General features: G+C 36.6%; 1 protein-coding gene across 1 annotated transcript; it reads left to right on the top strand.

Moving 5' to 3' along the window:
* The first annotated feature begins 655 nt into the window (after window positions 1–655).
* LOC110452697 (UPF0568 protein C14orf166 homolog) lies at window positions 656–14,216 on the top strand. The gene is made up of 8 exons (XM_021501352.1): window positions 656–797; window positions 3,063–3,187; window positions 3,445–3,544; window positions 3,688–3,777; window positions 9,091–9,179; window positions 10,339–10,407; window positions 12,943–12,991; window positions 13,458–14,216. Exons 1-8 carry the CDS (start codon window positions 737–739, stop codon window positions 13,613–13,615), a joined length of 741 nt encoding a protein of 246 aa, XP_021357027.1. The 5' UTR covers window positions 656–736; the 3' UTR covers window positions 13,616–14,216.
* The last annotated feature ends 3,452 nt before the right edge of the window (window positions 14,217–17,668 follow it).

Raw genomic sequence — 17,668 nt, 5'->3', positions numbered from 1 at the left:
AGTAATATAGTTTGACATCAGATTTGATAATTTTATGTACACAATGTACAAATGCACTTCATTGTGTTATTTTTTGGATTTAGTTGATAAACTTTATTCCTCATTACAGCAATAAAATTGTTACTCAAATAGGTAATTGAACAACCAGGCCGTTCTATGTAAATTTTTGTGTACATTTTATAATGTTGTAGGGCTGTCATTTGTACAGGGATGTGCACGTGTAGTGTAGTCCACTACACATCCCTGATGTGTACTACATTGTAACTATAACATTGTATATTATTTACTTCATTATTTTATGTGAATATTGCCGGCAAGTTTATGTGTTGTGTATCAAAGCCAATTTTCAACTAAGCTTCTCTGTCAGTGTTAGCAGAGGCGTATATTACGTGTTTTATACGTCTCTGATGTTAAATACACTTTTCAAGTGGTACAACTAGTATAACGAATTTAGTGACTATACTTTTCTAATATGTTTTGAAACCATTTGTTTTTCTGGAGTTGGATTCAATGAAATTAAAACTTGATGTCCGTTTTATTTATCCAATAATAAAATTGACCTGACGGACATGATCCGTGTGTAGTTAATCCAGAGAAGTGGTAAATCTCAATCCGTTCCAAAAAAGTATTGCCTAAAGTAATTCAGAGTTAGCTCCCTTGTACTTCCTGATTTCATCCGAAACGTGAAACGCAACTCAAGCAATATTTCTGCTTACGCTTTCATTTGTATCAGACTATGTTCAGACGGAAACTATGCGCGTTAGAGTATCAGCAAGCAGATTCTTTCGACCACGATAGTAAGTTAAATCACTAGGTCTTTTATTTTTTATTGAAACAGATTCTACCAGAGACCGGCATACCACAGGGGCTTGTTATAAATTAGCTTGACATACACACACATAAATATATATAGTATTTCAAGATAATTTTATCATTATACATATAAGTCTATACAAGCCCCTGTGGGCATACGGTACGGTGTACGCTGTATTAGACTTACGCCGGCCACCCCACATTTCTGAGGTCGTCGACCGATAAGCTGTGTGCAGTTTAGCTAAGTTCTGTAGATTTAAAATAAAATATACCTTTTCAAGATGAACCATAAAATCTGTTCTTTCCTTGAGCCTGCAGAGGTGTCATATGAGCGGATGATGTGGCTGCTGATAATGTGTGTTCTTCCATTTTCTTCCAACACGACTACATGTATCACTAAAAACACATCTCAAGACACACCAAAAATAACCACAGCAAGAACTTACTCCAAAAAAAGATAAATAACCAGGTTGGGGAAAAAACGCAATCTCTCCTATTATACGCCAGTTGGAGTATGGATGTGTTACTGAAAAATAACCCAAATCGCTTTAACAGTAACTTTTGCAATATATCATTAAAAATCGCATTTATTTACGACAAGGTAAAAAATATTTTGCTAAAAGATGTTAACTGAAAGTGTTGGCTACTTAGATTAAAGTGATTTTGGCTGTTTTTAGTAACAAATCCATACCCCAATTGGCGAATAATAGGCAAGTTTGTATATTATACACAAGTTAGTGGTTTTCCCCAACCCGATAACTGAGTTTTGAAGTATGTGGTTGTAGATCTAAAATAGCTGTTTACTAGAGGACATTTCTTAAAACAAGTATACAACTTGATTTCACATTTCAACAAATTTTATTGTACAAAAACAATTGAACAATTGGATGAGACAACAGGCTTAGCCTATATACATATTGATGATGGGAATAGATATCAAAAAAATTAATAAGTCACAGCACTGAAAGCAAAACACATGAATTTTTACTCTTAGCTAAGTGAAAACCATGTTGATTGTTCAACAGGAGATATCTCGAATTGTGTGCGTTACAAGTTTCTAGCATGTATAAGTATGCCACCACCTGCTAAAATATTGAGTAGAATATCGTATTATGAGATGTGGGTATTAGATTACATGATCCAGTGCAGTTCAGTTCATATCAAAAACCAAGCTTTTGTTCTGTAGAAATTTTGTTGTTAATCAACCCTGTACTAGCCAATGGAATAAGATATCTCCTGTGTCTGTCATATATCATAAATGAACTATAAGTGGGTTTAGATTAATAGACCCGTCTTTGAGCACACATTGGGATTATATTTTGGGGAATCAATGTTTTAAAACCCTGTATTTTTTTCTGGTAACTAAGAAGTTTTTAATTGACAGACTTGACGACACAGTAAATCTAGCCCTTTAATCAAAAAAAATATGTGGATTTCAGAGGTAGCAGTCATAAATGAGAATTAACATCTTCCTTCTATCAAATTCATTAATCTTAAGGATGACTGCTACCTGCAACGTGCAACGTACAACGTACAAACATAATATATTGATTAGTTAAGTACATGTAAGATTGGCGAGATTTACTCACTCGATGGGTATTGGTCTAATCCGTCTCACTCTATAGCTTATATACAAGGAGCGATATACACATAATGTATACTTTGTATAGCTAGACTCACATCGATGTATCTGTCCCTTACGATAGCTGACGAGAAACAGGTCTCTTCTGAAATGGTTACAATCACCTAAAATATTGACATGTACTGACGTTACCTGTGTAACAATAACTGTGTTACGAATATAACGCTTGATTGACTCGCTGTTATTATAAGTGTCTACCTGTGCCTGTGACGATTATTACACTGTTAATTATGACTTAGGTCTAAATGTAAACACAACATGGATTTGTAATACAAGTATATACCTAAAAGTCTATTTAAGATATTCAATCATTTTAATTTTTTTGTGTTTAAAATTACATTGGGATTATATTTCATGTTTTTTTTTTAACCACGAAATAAAGTAAATTAAATTAAATCCCCAACGAAATATTATGTTTTTACAGTAGTTTGAAATTTAGTCTGTTGAACAGAAAGAAAAAAATCTATTGATATAAATAAAAGACAAAGATGTCAGTGAATCATTATACAGCTGAACATTTAGATATAATTTGTTTCCAGTAAGTGATGTACAAGCACATCGTTACATGAATGAAGGTTGTATCACGCTCTGTAAATCTTTATTTTAGATGAAAATGAGTTCAGGAACCTAATAGTGTGGCTAGAAGACCAGAAAATTCGTCATTACAAGATTGAGGACAGAACCGGTCTAAGGAACATGAATGGGGCTGACTGGTCAAAAGCTCTACAAAGTGTAAAATCATGTTTTCATTTTATATCAAAATATATATAAGTAATTTTTTAATGTTCATGCTTCTTCCTTTTATAACCATTGATATCACTTCAGGGGAAGTATCTCTACTTTGTAAGATTTAAGCTATTCATTTCAGAAAAACGGTCAGAATGTCAGTGCCAAGGTTTTAAGATTTCATGGCATATTGGTATGACTGGTAATTCAGTCAAGTTCTCTGGTCTTTACATGCATATAACATGGTTGACTGTTTATTTCAGTATCTGGAAGAACTTGGTTGTTCCTACCAGCAGGCTGAACGGACAATTTTAATAGACTGGTTGCTGGGCTATGCGATTCGTCTGGATTATGGAGAATCTGGTGAGTTGATTTTATGACAAATAAAAAGTATGCAATAAACTTCATTCATCAAAACAAATCTGTTTTAATGTACTTATGTGATCATTGTGCTTAAAAATCAATTACATTTTGCTGAATAATTTAAACAAGTTTTCTATCCACAGTTGATCAGTACAAGAGTGTAACACCAGACACTGTGAAGTCGAGTGCTGCTGCACCTGCTAAATCTACAAACCCACTGGACAACTTGGACTGTAAGTTATTGTTTTAAAATACAAATATCCTGTACTGTATAATTATTTTAGGTCACTGGAGCCAAAAGCCCAAGTGATGTACTGTATTGCCATTCATCATCAATATTCAACTTCTTATCGAAACCACATCAACCGATTCTAATGAGATATGTGGTAAAATATCCTTGGGCAAAATGGAAACAAAATTGTGAAACATGGTGGCCATCTTGAAAACCTATTTCATCTATAAATCAAACCAAACTATTTAACTGGGCCAATGTTATTAAAGCATGTTAGATTTATGAAATTATGACCACCATAATGGACATTTTGATTACCATATTTGTGTGTGTTTTTGTATGTGTGCATGTGGTTTTTAGCTTGCCTATTCGGAGAATGAGGGGACTAATGTAGTCAACCTGGTGTCAGCGTCCCACTTCACTAAGGTTAAAGTTTTTGGGCAAGTTTTTATATGGAGTGTCGGACAACCACTATCAATAGGCTGTTGTCTATTATAAGGTTGAAGTATTTATATGGAGTGCTAGCAATGTTCTGAACCATATTTTCATATTAAGGGCCAAAAACAGCTTAACTGGACTTGGTTAAAGATTTTGTGCAGTGTCAGATTGGTCATCCCCATCAATACACTGTTGACTATTTCACGTTGTCTGGTCGTCTCATCTTTTCAAATGTACAATATGTTAAGGTACAGCAAAACCTTGTTATATTGCCACCATTTGTTCAAAGAAATATTGGCATTATAAAGGGGTTTGGCAATAAATTGAGGGAAACGTGTTAAGGAACTCTTAAGAAAAACACGATATAAGGGACCTGAAAATATATTGGCGGTAAGGGAGGTGGCAAATGAAATGACGACCATTATATCAAGGTTTTAATGTACATGTGTTCTATTGATATTTGCTATCTCACAACATATATCACCAATAGGCAAGCTATGCTGTTCCCCATCAGCTCTTGTTAATACCTTGGGAGGTAAATCTTGTTTTCTGTAGAAACATACCATATGTTAAATTTACATCTAGCCTTGTTATGTGAGCGATGTATGAAATTACCTTCAAATTGTTTTGTATATTTCATTTTGGATCATTTCCAATTAACAAACATCCTTGTTAAGCTTCCCTGAATAAAGCCTCCGGTATACTCATATAATCCTTATTTGGAATGTTTTGTTTGTTTGTTTGTTGTTGTAATTTTTATTAGGAATTAGTTATAATTAAATGAATAAATTTATTACATTACTTCATAACATTTTACTTAAGTACATAAAATAATGACACTAGTTTGTTGTTTAATTCTAACTTACAAACAAAAATTTCTTGGAAAATTAATTAGTTTCATGTGTTCCCAGTTAGATATGCACATCACACAGGTTTACAATAAGTAGTCAGCTAGGCCCTTCCTGAGGTGTCATTGTTTTAGTTTTAACCTCAGCTGGGCCCTTCCTGAGGTGTCATTGTTCTAGTTTTAATATCAGCTAGGCCCTTCATGAGGTGTCATTGTTTTAGTTTTAACATCAACTGGGCCCTTCCTGAGGTGTCATTGTTCTAGTTTATCAGCTGGGCCCTTCCTGAGGTGTCATTGTTCTAGTTTATCAGCTGGGTCCTTCCTAAGGTGTCATTGTTCTAGTTTATCAGCTAGACCCTTCCTGAGGTGTCATTTTTCTAGTTTATCAGCTGGGCCCTGCCTGAGGTGTCATTGTTGTTGTTTATCAGCTGGGCCCTTCCTGAGGTGTCATTGTTGTAGTTTATCAGCTGGGCCCTTCCTGAGGTGACATTGTTCTAGTTTATCAGCTGGGTCCTTCCTGAGGTGTCATTGTTATAGTTTATCAGCTGGGCCCTTCCTGGGGTGTCATTGTTTTAGTTTTAACATCAACTGGGCCCTTCCTAAGGTGTCATTGTTCTAGTTTATCAGCTAGGCCCTTCCCGAGGTGTCATTGTTTTAGTTTTAACATCAACTGGGCCCTTCCTAAGGTGTCATTGTTCTAGTTTATCAGCTAGGCCTTTCCTGAGGTGTCATTGTTCTAGTTTTAATATCAGCTAGGCCCTTCCTGAGGGGTCATTGTTCTAGTTTATCAGCTGGGCCCTTCCTGAGGTTTCATTGTTCTAGTTTATCAGCTGGACCCTTTCTGAGGTGTCATTGTTCTAGTTTATCAGCTAGGCCTTTCCTGAGGTGTCATTGTTCTAGTTTTAATATCAGCTAGGCCCTTCATGAAGTGTCATTGTTTTAGTTTTAACATCAGCTGGGCCCTTCCTGAGGTGTCATTTTTTTAGTTTATCAGCTGGACCCTTCCGGAGCTGTCATTGTTCTAGTTTATCAGCTGGGCCATTCCTGAGGTGTCATTGTTCTAGTTTATCAGCTAAGCCCTTCCAGAGGTGTCATTGTTCTAGTTTATCAGCTAGGCCTTTCCTGAGGTGTAATTGTTGTTGTTTATCAGCTGGGCCCTTCCTGAGGAGTCATTGTTCTAGTTTATCAGCTGGGTCCTTCCTAAGGTGTCATTGTTCTAGTTTATCAGCTAGACCCTTCCTGAGGTGTCATTTTTATAGTTTATCAGCTGGGCCCTTCCTGAGGTGACATTGTTCTAGTTTATCAGCTGGGTCCTTCCTGAGGTGTCATTGTTCTAGTTTAGCAGCTAGGCCTTTTCTGAGTTGTCATTGTTCTAGTTTATCAGCTGGGCCATTCCTGAGGTGTCATTATTCTAGTTTATCAGCTGGGCCCTTCCTGAGGTGTCATTTTTTTAGTTTATCAGCTGGACCCTTCCTGAGCTGTCATTGTTCTAGTTTATCAGCTGGACCCTTCCTGAGGTGTAATTGTTCTATTTTATCAGCTGGGCCCTTCCTGAGGTTTCATTGTTCTAGTTTATCAGCTGGACCCTTCCTGAGGTGTCATTGTTCTAGTTTATCAGCTGGATCCTTCCTGAGGTGTCATTGTTCTAGTTTATCAGCTGGGCCCTTCCTGAGGTGTCATTGTTCTAGTTTATCAGCTGGGCCTTTCCTGAGGTGTCATTGTTCTAGTTTATCAGCTGGACCCTTCCTGAGGTGTCATTGTTCTAGTTTATTCGCTGGGCCCTTCCTGAGGTGTCATTGTTCTAGTTTATCAGCTGGGCCCTTCCTGAGGTGTCATTGTTCTAGTATATCAGCTGGGCCCTTCCTGAGGTGTCATTGTTCTAGTTGATAAATCATATTGATATATCCTGTTATCCTCGATTACAGATACTCTTATGTTCTTCCCTATTAACCTGTTACAGTACAACAATTTATGTTCACTTTTTAGCACACAATGTATGTTTTATGGGACAGGAGAGGATGTCCATAGGCTCAACCTGATACCTAATCTTATTGTTTTTATAACATTCAGTTTTGTTGAAACAAAATGAAGGTACAACCTTGTTAAGGATGTGCTCAGATGAAATAAGAAAATGTAAAGAAATCAACAATTTTGTAAACCATGGTTATTTTAAAAGAATAATGTGGAAAGGACTAAAACGGTTTAATAATGATACCTTAATTATGGGCATTGTTAAAAAAATATGGCATCCTGAAAACTGGTTAGGAGTTATCCAGCTGGTTTGTAAATTCCCTGATCACTTAATCACTCTCATTGATGCCTGCCAATACTTGTCCTAATAACTATCCATTCTTTTGATTGGTGTCACAAAGTATTTATATCAAAGTGCATTTGTGAATGTGTAGCTCTCAAATACCCCTTTTTTAATTGGTGAATAGTTCAGTTCTGTTGAAAATAAACAATCTGACATTTTTTCTGCTACAGGTATGAAATCTCTGGATACCTGTGTTGTAACTTATCAGAAAACACATCAGCCTTTTTGCATTATTTAAACTCTGCTTAATGTAGCTTGCTCAAGTGTAAACAAACTACTTGACCAATCTCTGTCCAACAACAGACTAAGACTGCGATCACATCCACAGATCATAGACCTTCTGTAGCTCGTCTGCCAATTAATGATCCTGACAGCAGTTAACTTAAGTTGTTCCATATGATCTTGTACTTATTAACATCAGATTATAATTAACTCATATGGTATCTCTCCATCCCTGTTATATTCTACGACACCCCCTGTGAGCACTCTGTGCAGCTATGCAGGAATATGCTTGAGGGGGTTTAGGACTGAAATTAGCCTGCAAGTTTCCATTTTTTTATTTAAATTTAATTTCTAATGACCCCTCTAATTTTTGACATTGACTGAAAATGGCCAATTGCTCTCAGCTTCAAGGATTGGCTTCAATCTTCACTTAAGTAATCTGTGTAATGAACAATGTAATGTTTTGTGATTGATTGTTTTGTTTTGTAAAATAATTGTACATGAACTTTGTATTTACAGGTAGTTTTTTGTACTGATGATATTAAAACACAAAGGAAAAATACAAACACAATGTGGTCTAGTGCAATTTTTATGCCCCCGCCATAAAATGGGGGGGCATATAGTGTTACCCATGTCCGTCCGTCCGTCCCGTCCCGATTCAATGTAAACACTTAGCAACTTCATTCTTGACAGATTTTGGTCAAACTTTATACAAAGGTCAAGTATGAGTATACTTATGACATGTTGTATTTCAGGGATCCAAGGTCAAGGCCAAGGTCATGCTTGCTATATATAGAAAATCGTCACATCCTGTCCTGTCCTCAAACTTTATACAAAGGTCAAGTATGAGTATACTACAGATTTTGGTCAAACTTTATACAAAGGTCAAGTATGAGTATACTTATGACATGTTGTATTTCAGGGATCCAAGGTCAAGGCCAAGGTCACACTTTCTATATATAGAAAATCATCAACTGGTTCATTTTAAACACTTAGCAACTTCATTCTTTCATGGATTTTTGTCAAACTTAATGCAAAGGTCAAGTATGAGTATAATTCGGACATTGTTGTGTTTCAGGGTTCCAAGGTCAAGGCCAAGGACACTGTTGCTATATATAGAAAATCATCTACTGATTCAATTTAAACACTTAGCAACTTCATTTAATATGTTATGGAGATGGTAATAACATACAGAAAAAACATATGAATATTAAAATCAACTTTAAGTGTAGTAACTTGTGTGTGTGCATGTTTCAGGGAATCAAAATCAAAGTGGTTGTAACTTTTTATAGAACACTGAAACTAATTTCACATGGCAGCGGGGGCATTTATGTCTTACGGACATTTTCTAGTTTTTTAAATGTCTGTGTAACCTTTTATATTTTGTACATTGCAATACCTTCATGACCAAAAAGTACTAGTAGACAGGCAAAATATTAGTGCAAGAAGTTTTATATTGTGATATGATAAACGTAACTGATTTCGGTTTCCAGTCAATGATGCTGATTTTAAAGCAGGAGTTGCCTCCCTTTCCATGATTCTCAAAGTACCTCCCCATGCTGACCACTTAGAACAGCTTAAGGTAAGACATGTTTGATAACCACGCTCGATGACAGTTAACACTATGTAGGCATTGTTTCAATGTAAGACATGTTTGATAACCATGCTAGATGACAATTAACACTATATAGGCATTGTTTTATGTAAGACATGTTTGATAACCACGCTAGATGACAGTTAACACTATGTAGGCATTGTTTTTATGTAAGACATGTTTGATAACCATGCTAGATGACAATTAACACTATATAGGCATTGTTTTTATGTAAGACATGTTTGATAACCACGCTAGATGACAGTTAACACTATGTTGGCATTGTTTTAATGTAAGACATGTTTGATAACCACACTAGATGACAGTTAACACTATGAAGGCATTGTTTTAATGTAAGACATGTTTGATAACCACGCTAGATGACAGTTAACACTATGTAGGCATTGTTTTAATGTAAGACATGTTTGATAACCACGCTAGATGACAGTTAACACTATGTAGGCATTGTTTTAATGTAAGACATGTTTGATAACCACGCTAGATGACAGTTAACACTATGTAGGCATTGTTTTAATGTAAGACATGTTTGATAACCACGCTAGATGACAGTTAACACTATGTAGGCATTGTTTTAATGTAAGACATGTTTGATAACCACGCTAGATGACAGTTAACACTATGTAGGCATTGTTTTAATGTAAGACATGTTTGATAACCACGCTAGATGACAGTTAACACTATGTAGGCATTGTTTTAATGTAAGACATGTTTGATAACCACGCTAGATGACAGTTAACACTATGTAGGCATTGTTTTAATGTAAGACATGTTTGATAACCACGCTAGATGACAGTTAACACTATGTAGGCATTGTTTTAATGTAAGACATGTTTGATAACCACGCTAGATGACAGTTAACACTATGTAGGCATTGTTTTAATGTAAGACATGTTTGATAACCACGCTCGATGACAGTTAACACTATGTAGGCATTGTTTCAATGTAAGACATGTTTGATAACCATGCTAGATGACAGTTAACACTATGTAGGCATTGTTTGCAGTTCTGTTGTTTGTTGTATTTCAAATAAAAATCATTCAAATGCAATCCATGTAATTGTTACAACAAGAAACACATTTATATTCTGAAATGGAGTTGTCATTTAGCGAGCTTTTCATATTTTCAGGCCATTTGTTTATTGGTTAAAAACAGGCTGTCAAAGGAGGCATTACAGAAAGCAACATCACAACCAAAGGTACAGTTTATTGATTAAGATTGTACAACTAGGGTACAGTTTATTGATTAAGATGGTACAACTAGGGTACAGTTTTATAGATTAAATGGTATAACCAAAGGTACAGTTTATTGATTAAGATGGTACAACCAAAGGTACAGTTTATTGATTAAGATGGTACAGTGTACAACCAGGGTCCAGTTTTATAGATTTAGATGGTACAACCAAAGGTACAGTTTATTGATTAAGATGGTACAACTAGGGTCCAGTTTTATAGATTAAATGGTATAACCAAAGGTACAGTTTATTGATTAAGATGGTACAACTAGGGTACAGTTTATTGATTAAGATGGTACAACTAGGGTCCAGTTTTATAGATTAAATGGTATAACCAAAGGGACAGTTTATTGATTAAGATGGTACAACTAGGGTCCAGTTTTATAGATTAAATGGTATAACCAAATGTACAGTTTATTGATTAAGATGGTACAACTAGGGTCCAGTTTTATAGATTAAATGGTATAACCAAAGGGACAGTTTATTGATTAAGATGGTACAACTAGGGTCCAGTTTTATAGATTAAATGGTATAACCAAAGGGACAGTTTATTGATTAAGATGGTACAACTAGGGTACAGTTTTATAGATTAAATGGTATACCCAGGGTACAGTTTATTGATTAAGATGGTACATCCAGGGTACAGTTTAAATAGATTAAATGGTATAACCAGGATACAGTTTATTGATTAAGATGGTACAACCAGGGTCCAGTTTTATAGATTTAGATGGTACAACCAGGGTACAGTTTATTGATTAAGATGGTACAACCAGGGTACAGTTTTATAGATTAAGATGGTACAATCAGGGTACAGTTTTATAGATTAAGATGGTACACCCAAAGGTACAGTTTATTGATTAAGATGGTACAACCAGGTTCCAGTTTTATAGATTTAGATGGTACAACCAAAGGTACAGTTTATTGATTAAGATGGTACAACCAAAGGTACAGTTTATTGATTAAGATGGTACATCCAGGGTACAGTTTAAATAGATTAAATGGTATAACCAGGGTACAGTTTATTGATTAAGATGGTACAACCAGGGTCCAGTTTTATAGATTTAGATGGTACAACCAGGGTACAGTTTATTGATAAAGATGGTACAACCAGGGTACAGTTTTATAGATTAAATGGTATAACCAGGGTACAGTTTATTGATTAAGATGGTACAACCAGGGTACAGTTTTATAGATTAAGATGGTACAACCAGGGTACAGTTTTATAGATTAAGATGGTACAACCAGGGTACAGTTTTATAGATTAAGATGGTACAACCAAGGTCCAGTTTTATAGATTAAGATGGTACAACCAGTGTACAGTTTTATAGACTAAGATGGTACAACCAGGGAAAAGTTTTATAGATTAAGATGGTACAACCAGGGTACAGTTTTATAGATTGAGATGGTACAACCAGGGTACAGTTTATAGATTAAGATGGTACAACCAGTGTACAATTTTATGGATAAAGATGGTACAACCAGGGTACAGTTTTATAGATTAAGATGGTACAACCAGGGTACAGTTTTATTAATTAAGATGGTACAACCAGGGTACAGTTTTATAGATTAAGATGGTACAACCAGGGTACAGTTTTATTAATTAAGATGGTACAACCAGGCTACAGTTTTATAGATTAAGATGGTACAAACAGGGTACAGTTTTATAGATTAAGATGGTACAATCAGGGTAGTTTTAAAATAGGATACCAAAAACTATGTTATGTTTAAGTTACATGTGCATGATTGCCCAAAAAAGTAATGTTTTAGAGATTAGGATGGAACAATACAGGCAAAAGCAGTTGTTTAATTTTAAAAAAATCTCCTTTATGATCGTGCTGTTGTAGCTCTGGTATTCTTACTTGACATAGCTTATAAAGATCTACAGAACCCAGTACGGGTCGCTGACAAAAGAAAATCATAGCTAATGTTATAATGATGAGTTTAATGATGTAGCTATGTTGTAATGATGAATTTAATGATATAGCGATGTAGTAATGATGAATTTAATGATATAGCTATGTAGTAACGATGAATTTAATCATATAGCTATGTAGTAATGATGAATTTAATAATATAGCTATGTAGTAATGATGAATTTAATAATATAGCTATGTAGTAATGATGAATTTAATCATATAGCTATGTCATTATTAGGTGATAGTAGGTTGTTACATTTGTTTAATGAGATAGTAAGTCGTTTTTATATGATAGTAAGTCATTATTAAGAAAGTTGTTATTAGGAGATACCTATATCATTATTACAAGATATTAATTCAATAATACATCAAAACATATTGTTTCTCTGTAACCTGTCCCAGTTTCCATATATATATCAATAAAAAAACATCAATGCTTAAGATTAAGAGTTTACTGAAATGTTTTTCCTTAGGCCATAGAGGGGACTTACTATGCCCTAGGATTAATCTTCAGGTAAATACAACTGAGATCCATAGTGCCACAGTAGTTAATTAACTCACTAATAACTTATTTGTTTTACAGGGAGTACAAGTACCATTAGATAAAACAGAACTAGGATTTGAAACAGGAGGTAAGTTGTCTTTTGTTTTTAAGAGGAAATCAGGTTTTCAGTAACCTTTTGCCAAGTTCTACAGCTGAATTCAGACTGCTTTCTTTAAAATAGTGCTTTATTTTCCCCCCAAAAAATAAAAAAATGGGGTATATTTTCCCAAATAAAATTAAAACTAAATTTCCCAATTCATGCTGGAATAGGCTGTTGTTAACCCACTGACTACAGTAAATCCAAATTACTAGATTGTCCCTGACCAAATTATTATTGAGCTAGAATGTCCCTGACCAAATTATTATTGAGCTAGAATGTCCCTCTTTGAAATTTATGATACTAATATTGATGCACTAAATATTATTTTTATATAACATTTTTTATGTTTAAAGTTGATAAATTCATTTAAATTTGTTTTTCAACCATACAAACAGCACCATTTTTTTTTATATGTTTGTAATAGTCTTTTAAGTGTGATGCTTATGTTTTACAGATTATATCATCAATGAAGCTGCCAAAATTGTTCGGTTATTACATATAAAGGACTTGAGAGATCTACAGACACAGATCAATGCTGCTATAGTGGGGGTGCAGTCCATCACAGCTAACCCCAAAACTGACAGCAGGTTAGGAAAGGTGGGCAGAATGTAATCCCTCGACGAGGACAGATCGCTGCTTTTAAAGCCAACTGAGATTGAAATCCGTTAAAAAATCGTGAATGCAACTAGAACACCAAAAAAGGCTTTACTTTGTGTGGAACAGCTGGGAAGGCATATCACCTAGGCTCAACTTAACTCTCAAATACCTACACACCCTATTACATGTGATAGTATTACACTACAAAGTCTTGTCTGGATGGGTCTTAAACTTCCTCAGTCTGAAACAACATGTAATAGTATAAAAAGTTATCACAATTCCAGTGAGACTTAATGAGGGTACCAGATAGCATTGTGTAAGGCCAGCCCTGAATTCTGATGACGGTAGATACAAAATTCAGCAAGGCTTTGTGAGCGGTGGGTTTTAGCTATACATGTATGGCTAGACATGACCTTAGATTAACACTGAGCTGGAGACCATAGTACTGTGCTAAATTGTGTCTTAGTTTTCTGGACAGAAAATAGCAGGCCCTAATTACCTGTTACAATCTATAGACTAGTCTCAGATTTATCCTGGAAACTTTTATCAGAAGTGCTGATAATAAGGTAAGATTGATAAAGGACATGATAGAATTTAATAAAATATTTATATGTTCTGCAAGCCTTGCTTTAGTCATTGATGAACCATTCCTTTCTATACACCAAACAAGCTTTTGCCTGAGAGAAAACATGTCCAAAACAGTAAACAGAATGTGACTTTATCATATGTTAAACTCCTATGTACTCCTGTCTACAAGCCAAGGTAAGAATGTCTTCACGCTAGTACCTACTTCTGTCTCAACGACATCAATAGTACTGGTGCATACTGTCAATGTCCTTGTGTCTGTTGTTGTCTAGTACAGATGAGTGGTTATTTACAGGACTGTAAAACATCAGTATGAGGACTTAACAGTGTGTCAGTATTTATTCTCTACATTATTCATATTTCCTGTTTTGTGTCAGTCTCCTATATGTTGTGATGTATAATGTGTGATATTAAATACACACTTGTAAATCTGAAGAGAAAGAAAGAAAATGTCTGATCAAGCTCTATTTAGCATACATGCCATATCTAACGATTTTGGCGTGAGACTCATGAGAAACAGTCTTCCAAAATATCTCATGGCCTGGGACCCATTTTTCACGCTTTTTATTTCAAATATTTTGATCTCACTAAAAAATCGTCCCATGTAATATCCGCCATTTTGACTTGGTATGAGATCGTTCTCTGACACGAAAAGAAACGAAATTTGGTCAATCTTTGTGAATAATCAATAGCTACCGGTACATGGAAACACACTGACTAATTCAGAAATGTACTGGTATGAATGTAGTCGAATCATGATTGGTCTGTCAATAAAAAGATTTATTTTTTTAATTGTGAACAAAAAAATATATTTTACTGTATCTTCATAATTGTACAGTCATATTACTGCCAAAAATTATTTCCCCAGGAAAGAAATAGGCTAGTTGATTCTTAATCCCCCCTATTTAATGTTTTCCCCAGTGTAAGAAATTAGCTAGATAATTATTTCCACACATAGTATTGGTTTATGGGGGATATTATTGGCTAACCAATACTTTACCCTCTCTGTATTTGTTAGTAGGGGAAAACTATTGGCAAGCTGATTCTTTCTCCCATCTGTGTAAGTGAATAGGAGGATTTATTGAATAGTTTATCCTTTCTCCCTCCCTGTATTAGTAACTAGGGTGAAATTATTGTCTAGCTATCTCCCCCCCCCCCCATCTGTATTAGTAACTAGGGGGAAATTCTCGGCTAGCTGATTGTTTCCCCCATCTGTATTAGTAACTTGGTAGAAATTCTTGGCTAGCTGATTGTTTCCCCCAAATGTATGAGTAACTTGGTAGAAATTCTTGGCTAGCTGATTGTTTCCCCATCTGTATTAGTAACTTGGGGGAAATTCTTGGCTAGCTGATTCTTTCCCCCATTTGTATTAGTAACTAGGTGGAAATTCTTGGCTAGCTGATTGTTTCCCCCATCTGTATTAGTAACTTGGTAGAAATTCTTGGCTAGCTGATTGTTTCCCCCATCTGTATTAGTAACTTGGTAGAAATTCTTGGCTAGCTGATTGTTTCCCCCATCTGTATTAGTAACTTGGTAGAAATTCTTGGCTAGCTGATTGTTTCCCCCATCTGTATTAGTAACTTGGTAGGAATTCTTGGCTAGCTGATTCTTTCCCTCATCTGTATTAGTAACTTGGTAGAAATTCTTGGCTAGCTGATTCATTGTACCATCTTCTTGGTGCCCACCATTGTTCCATCTTCTTGGTGCCCACCATTGTTTCATCTTCTTGGTGCCCACCATTGTACCATCTTCTTGGTGTCCACCATTGTTCCATCTTCTTGGTGCCCACCATTGTTCCATCTTCTTGGTGCCCACCATTGTTCCATCTTATTGGTGCCCACCATTGTTCCATCTTATTGGTGCCCACCATTGTTCCATCTTATTGGTGCCCACCATTGTTCCATCTTATTGGTGCCCACCATTGTTCCATCTTATTGGTGCCCACCATTGTTCCATCTTCTTGGTTCCCACCATTGTTTCATCTTCTTGGTGCCCACAATTGTACCATCTTCTTGGTGCCCACCATTGTTTCATCTTCTTGGTGCCCACCATTGTTCCATCTTATTGGTGCCCACCATTGTTCCATCTTCTTGGTACCCACCATTGTTCCATCTTCTTGGTACCCACCATTGTTCCCTCTTCTTGGCACCCACCATTGTTCCATCTTCTTGGTGCCCACATCTCATCTTCTTGGTGCCCACCATTGTTCAATCTTCTTGGTGCCCTCCATTGTTCCATCTTCTTGGTGCCCACCATTGTGCCATCTTCTTGGTGCCCACCATTGTTCCATCTTCTTGGTCCCCACCATTGTTCCATCTTCTTGGTACCCACCATTGTTCCATCTTCTTGGGGCCCACCATTGTTCCATCTTCTTGGTGCCCACATCTCATCTTCTTGGTGCCCACCATTGTTCAATCTTCTTGGTGCCCTCCATTGTTCCATCTTCTTGGTGCCCACCATTGTACCTTCTTCTCGGTGCCCACCATTGTACCTTCTTCTTGGTGCCCACCATTGTCCCTTCTTCTTGGTGCCCACCATTGTACCTTCTTCTCGGTGCCCACCATTGTACCTTCTTCTTGGTGCCCACCATTGAACCTTCTTCTTGGTGCCCACCATTGTACCTTCTTCTCGGTGCCCACCATTGTACCTTCTTCTTGGTGCCCACCATTGTCCCTTCTTCTTGGTGCCCACCATTGTACCTTCTTCTTGGTGCCCACCATTGTACCTTCTTCTCGGTGCCCACCATTGTACCTTCTTCTTGGTGCCCACCATTGTTCCATCTTCGTGGTGCCCACCATTGTACCATCTTCTTGGTGTCCACCATCGTTCCATCTTCTTGGTGCCCACCATTGTTCCATGTTCTTGGTGCCCACCATTGTACCATCTTCTTGCTGCCTGCATTCCATCTTCTTGGTGCCCACCATTGTACCTTCTTCTCGGTGCCCACCATTGTACCTTCTTCTTGGTGCCCACCATTGTCCCTTCTTCTTGGTGCCCACCATTGTACCTTCTTCTTGGTGCCCACCATTGTTCCATCTTCGTGGTGCCCACCATTGTACCATCTTCTTGGTGCCTATATTCCATCTTCTTGGTGCCCACATTTCATCTTCATGGTGCACACCATTGTACCATCTTCGTGGTGCCCACCATCGTACCATCTTCTTGGTGACCACCATTATTCCATCTTCTTGGTGCCCACCATTGTACCATCCTCTTGGTGCCTGCATTCCATCTTCTTGGTGCCCACCCTTGTTCCATCTTCTTGGTGCCCACCATTGTTCTATCTTCTTGGTGCCCACCATTGTTCCATCTTCTTGGTCCCCACCATTGTTCCATCTTCTTGGTGCCCACCTTTGTCCTATCTTCTTGGTGCCCACCATTGTTCCATCTTCTTGGTGTCCACCATTGTTCCATCTTCTTGGTGCCCACCATCGTACCATCTTCTTGGTGCCCACCATTGTTCCATCTTCATGGTGCCCACCA

This window comes from Mizuhopecten yessoensis, unplaced genomic scaffold (genome assembly GCF_002113885.1).
Source record: "Mizuhopecten yessoensis strain PY_sf001 unplaced genomic scaffold, ASM211388v2 scaffold6821, whole genome shotgun sequence".
NCBI lineage: Eukaryota > Metazoa > Mollusca > Bivalvia > Pectinida > Pectinidae > Mizuhopecten > Mizuhopecten yessoensis.
The sequence above is the reverse complement of the archived record's forward strand: the minus strand, read 5'-3'. Positions and strand labels throughout refer to the sequence as shown.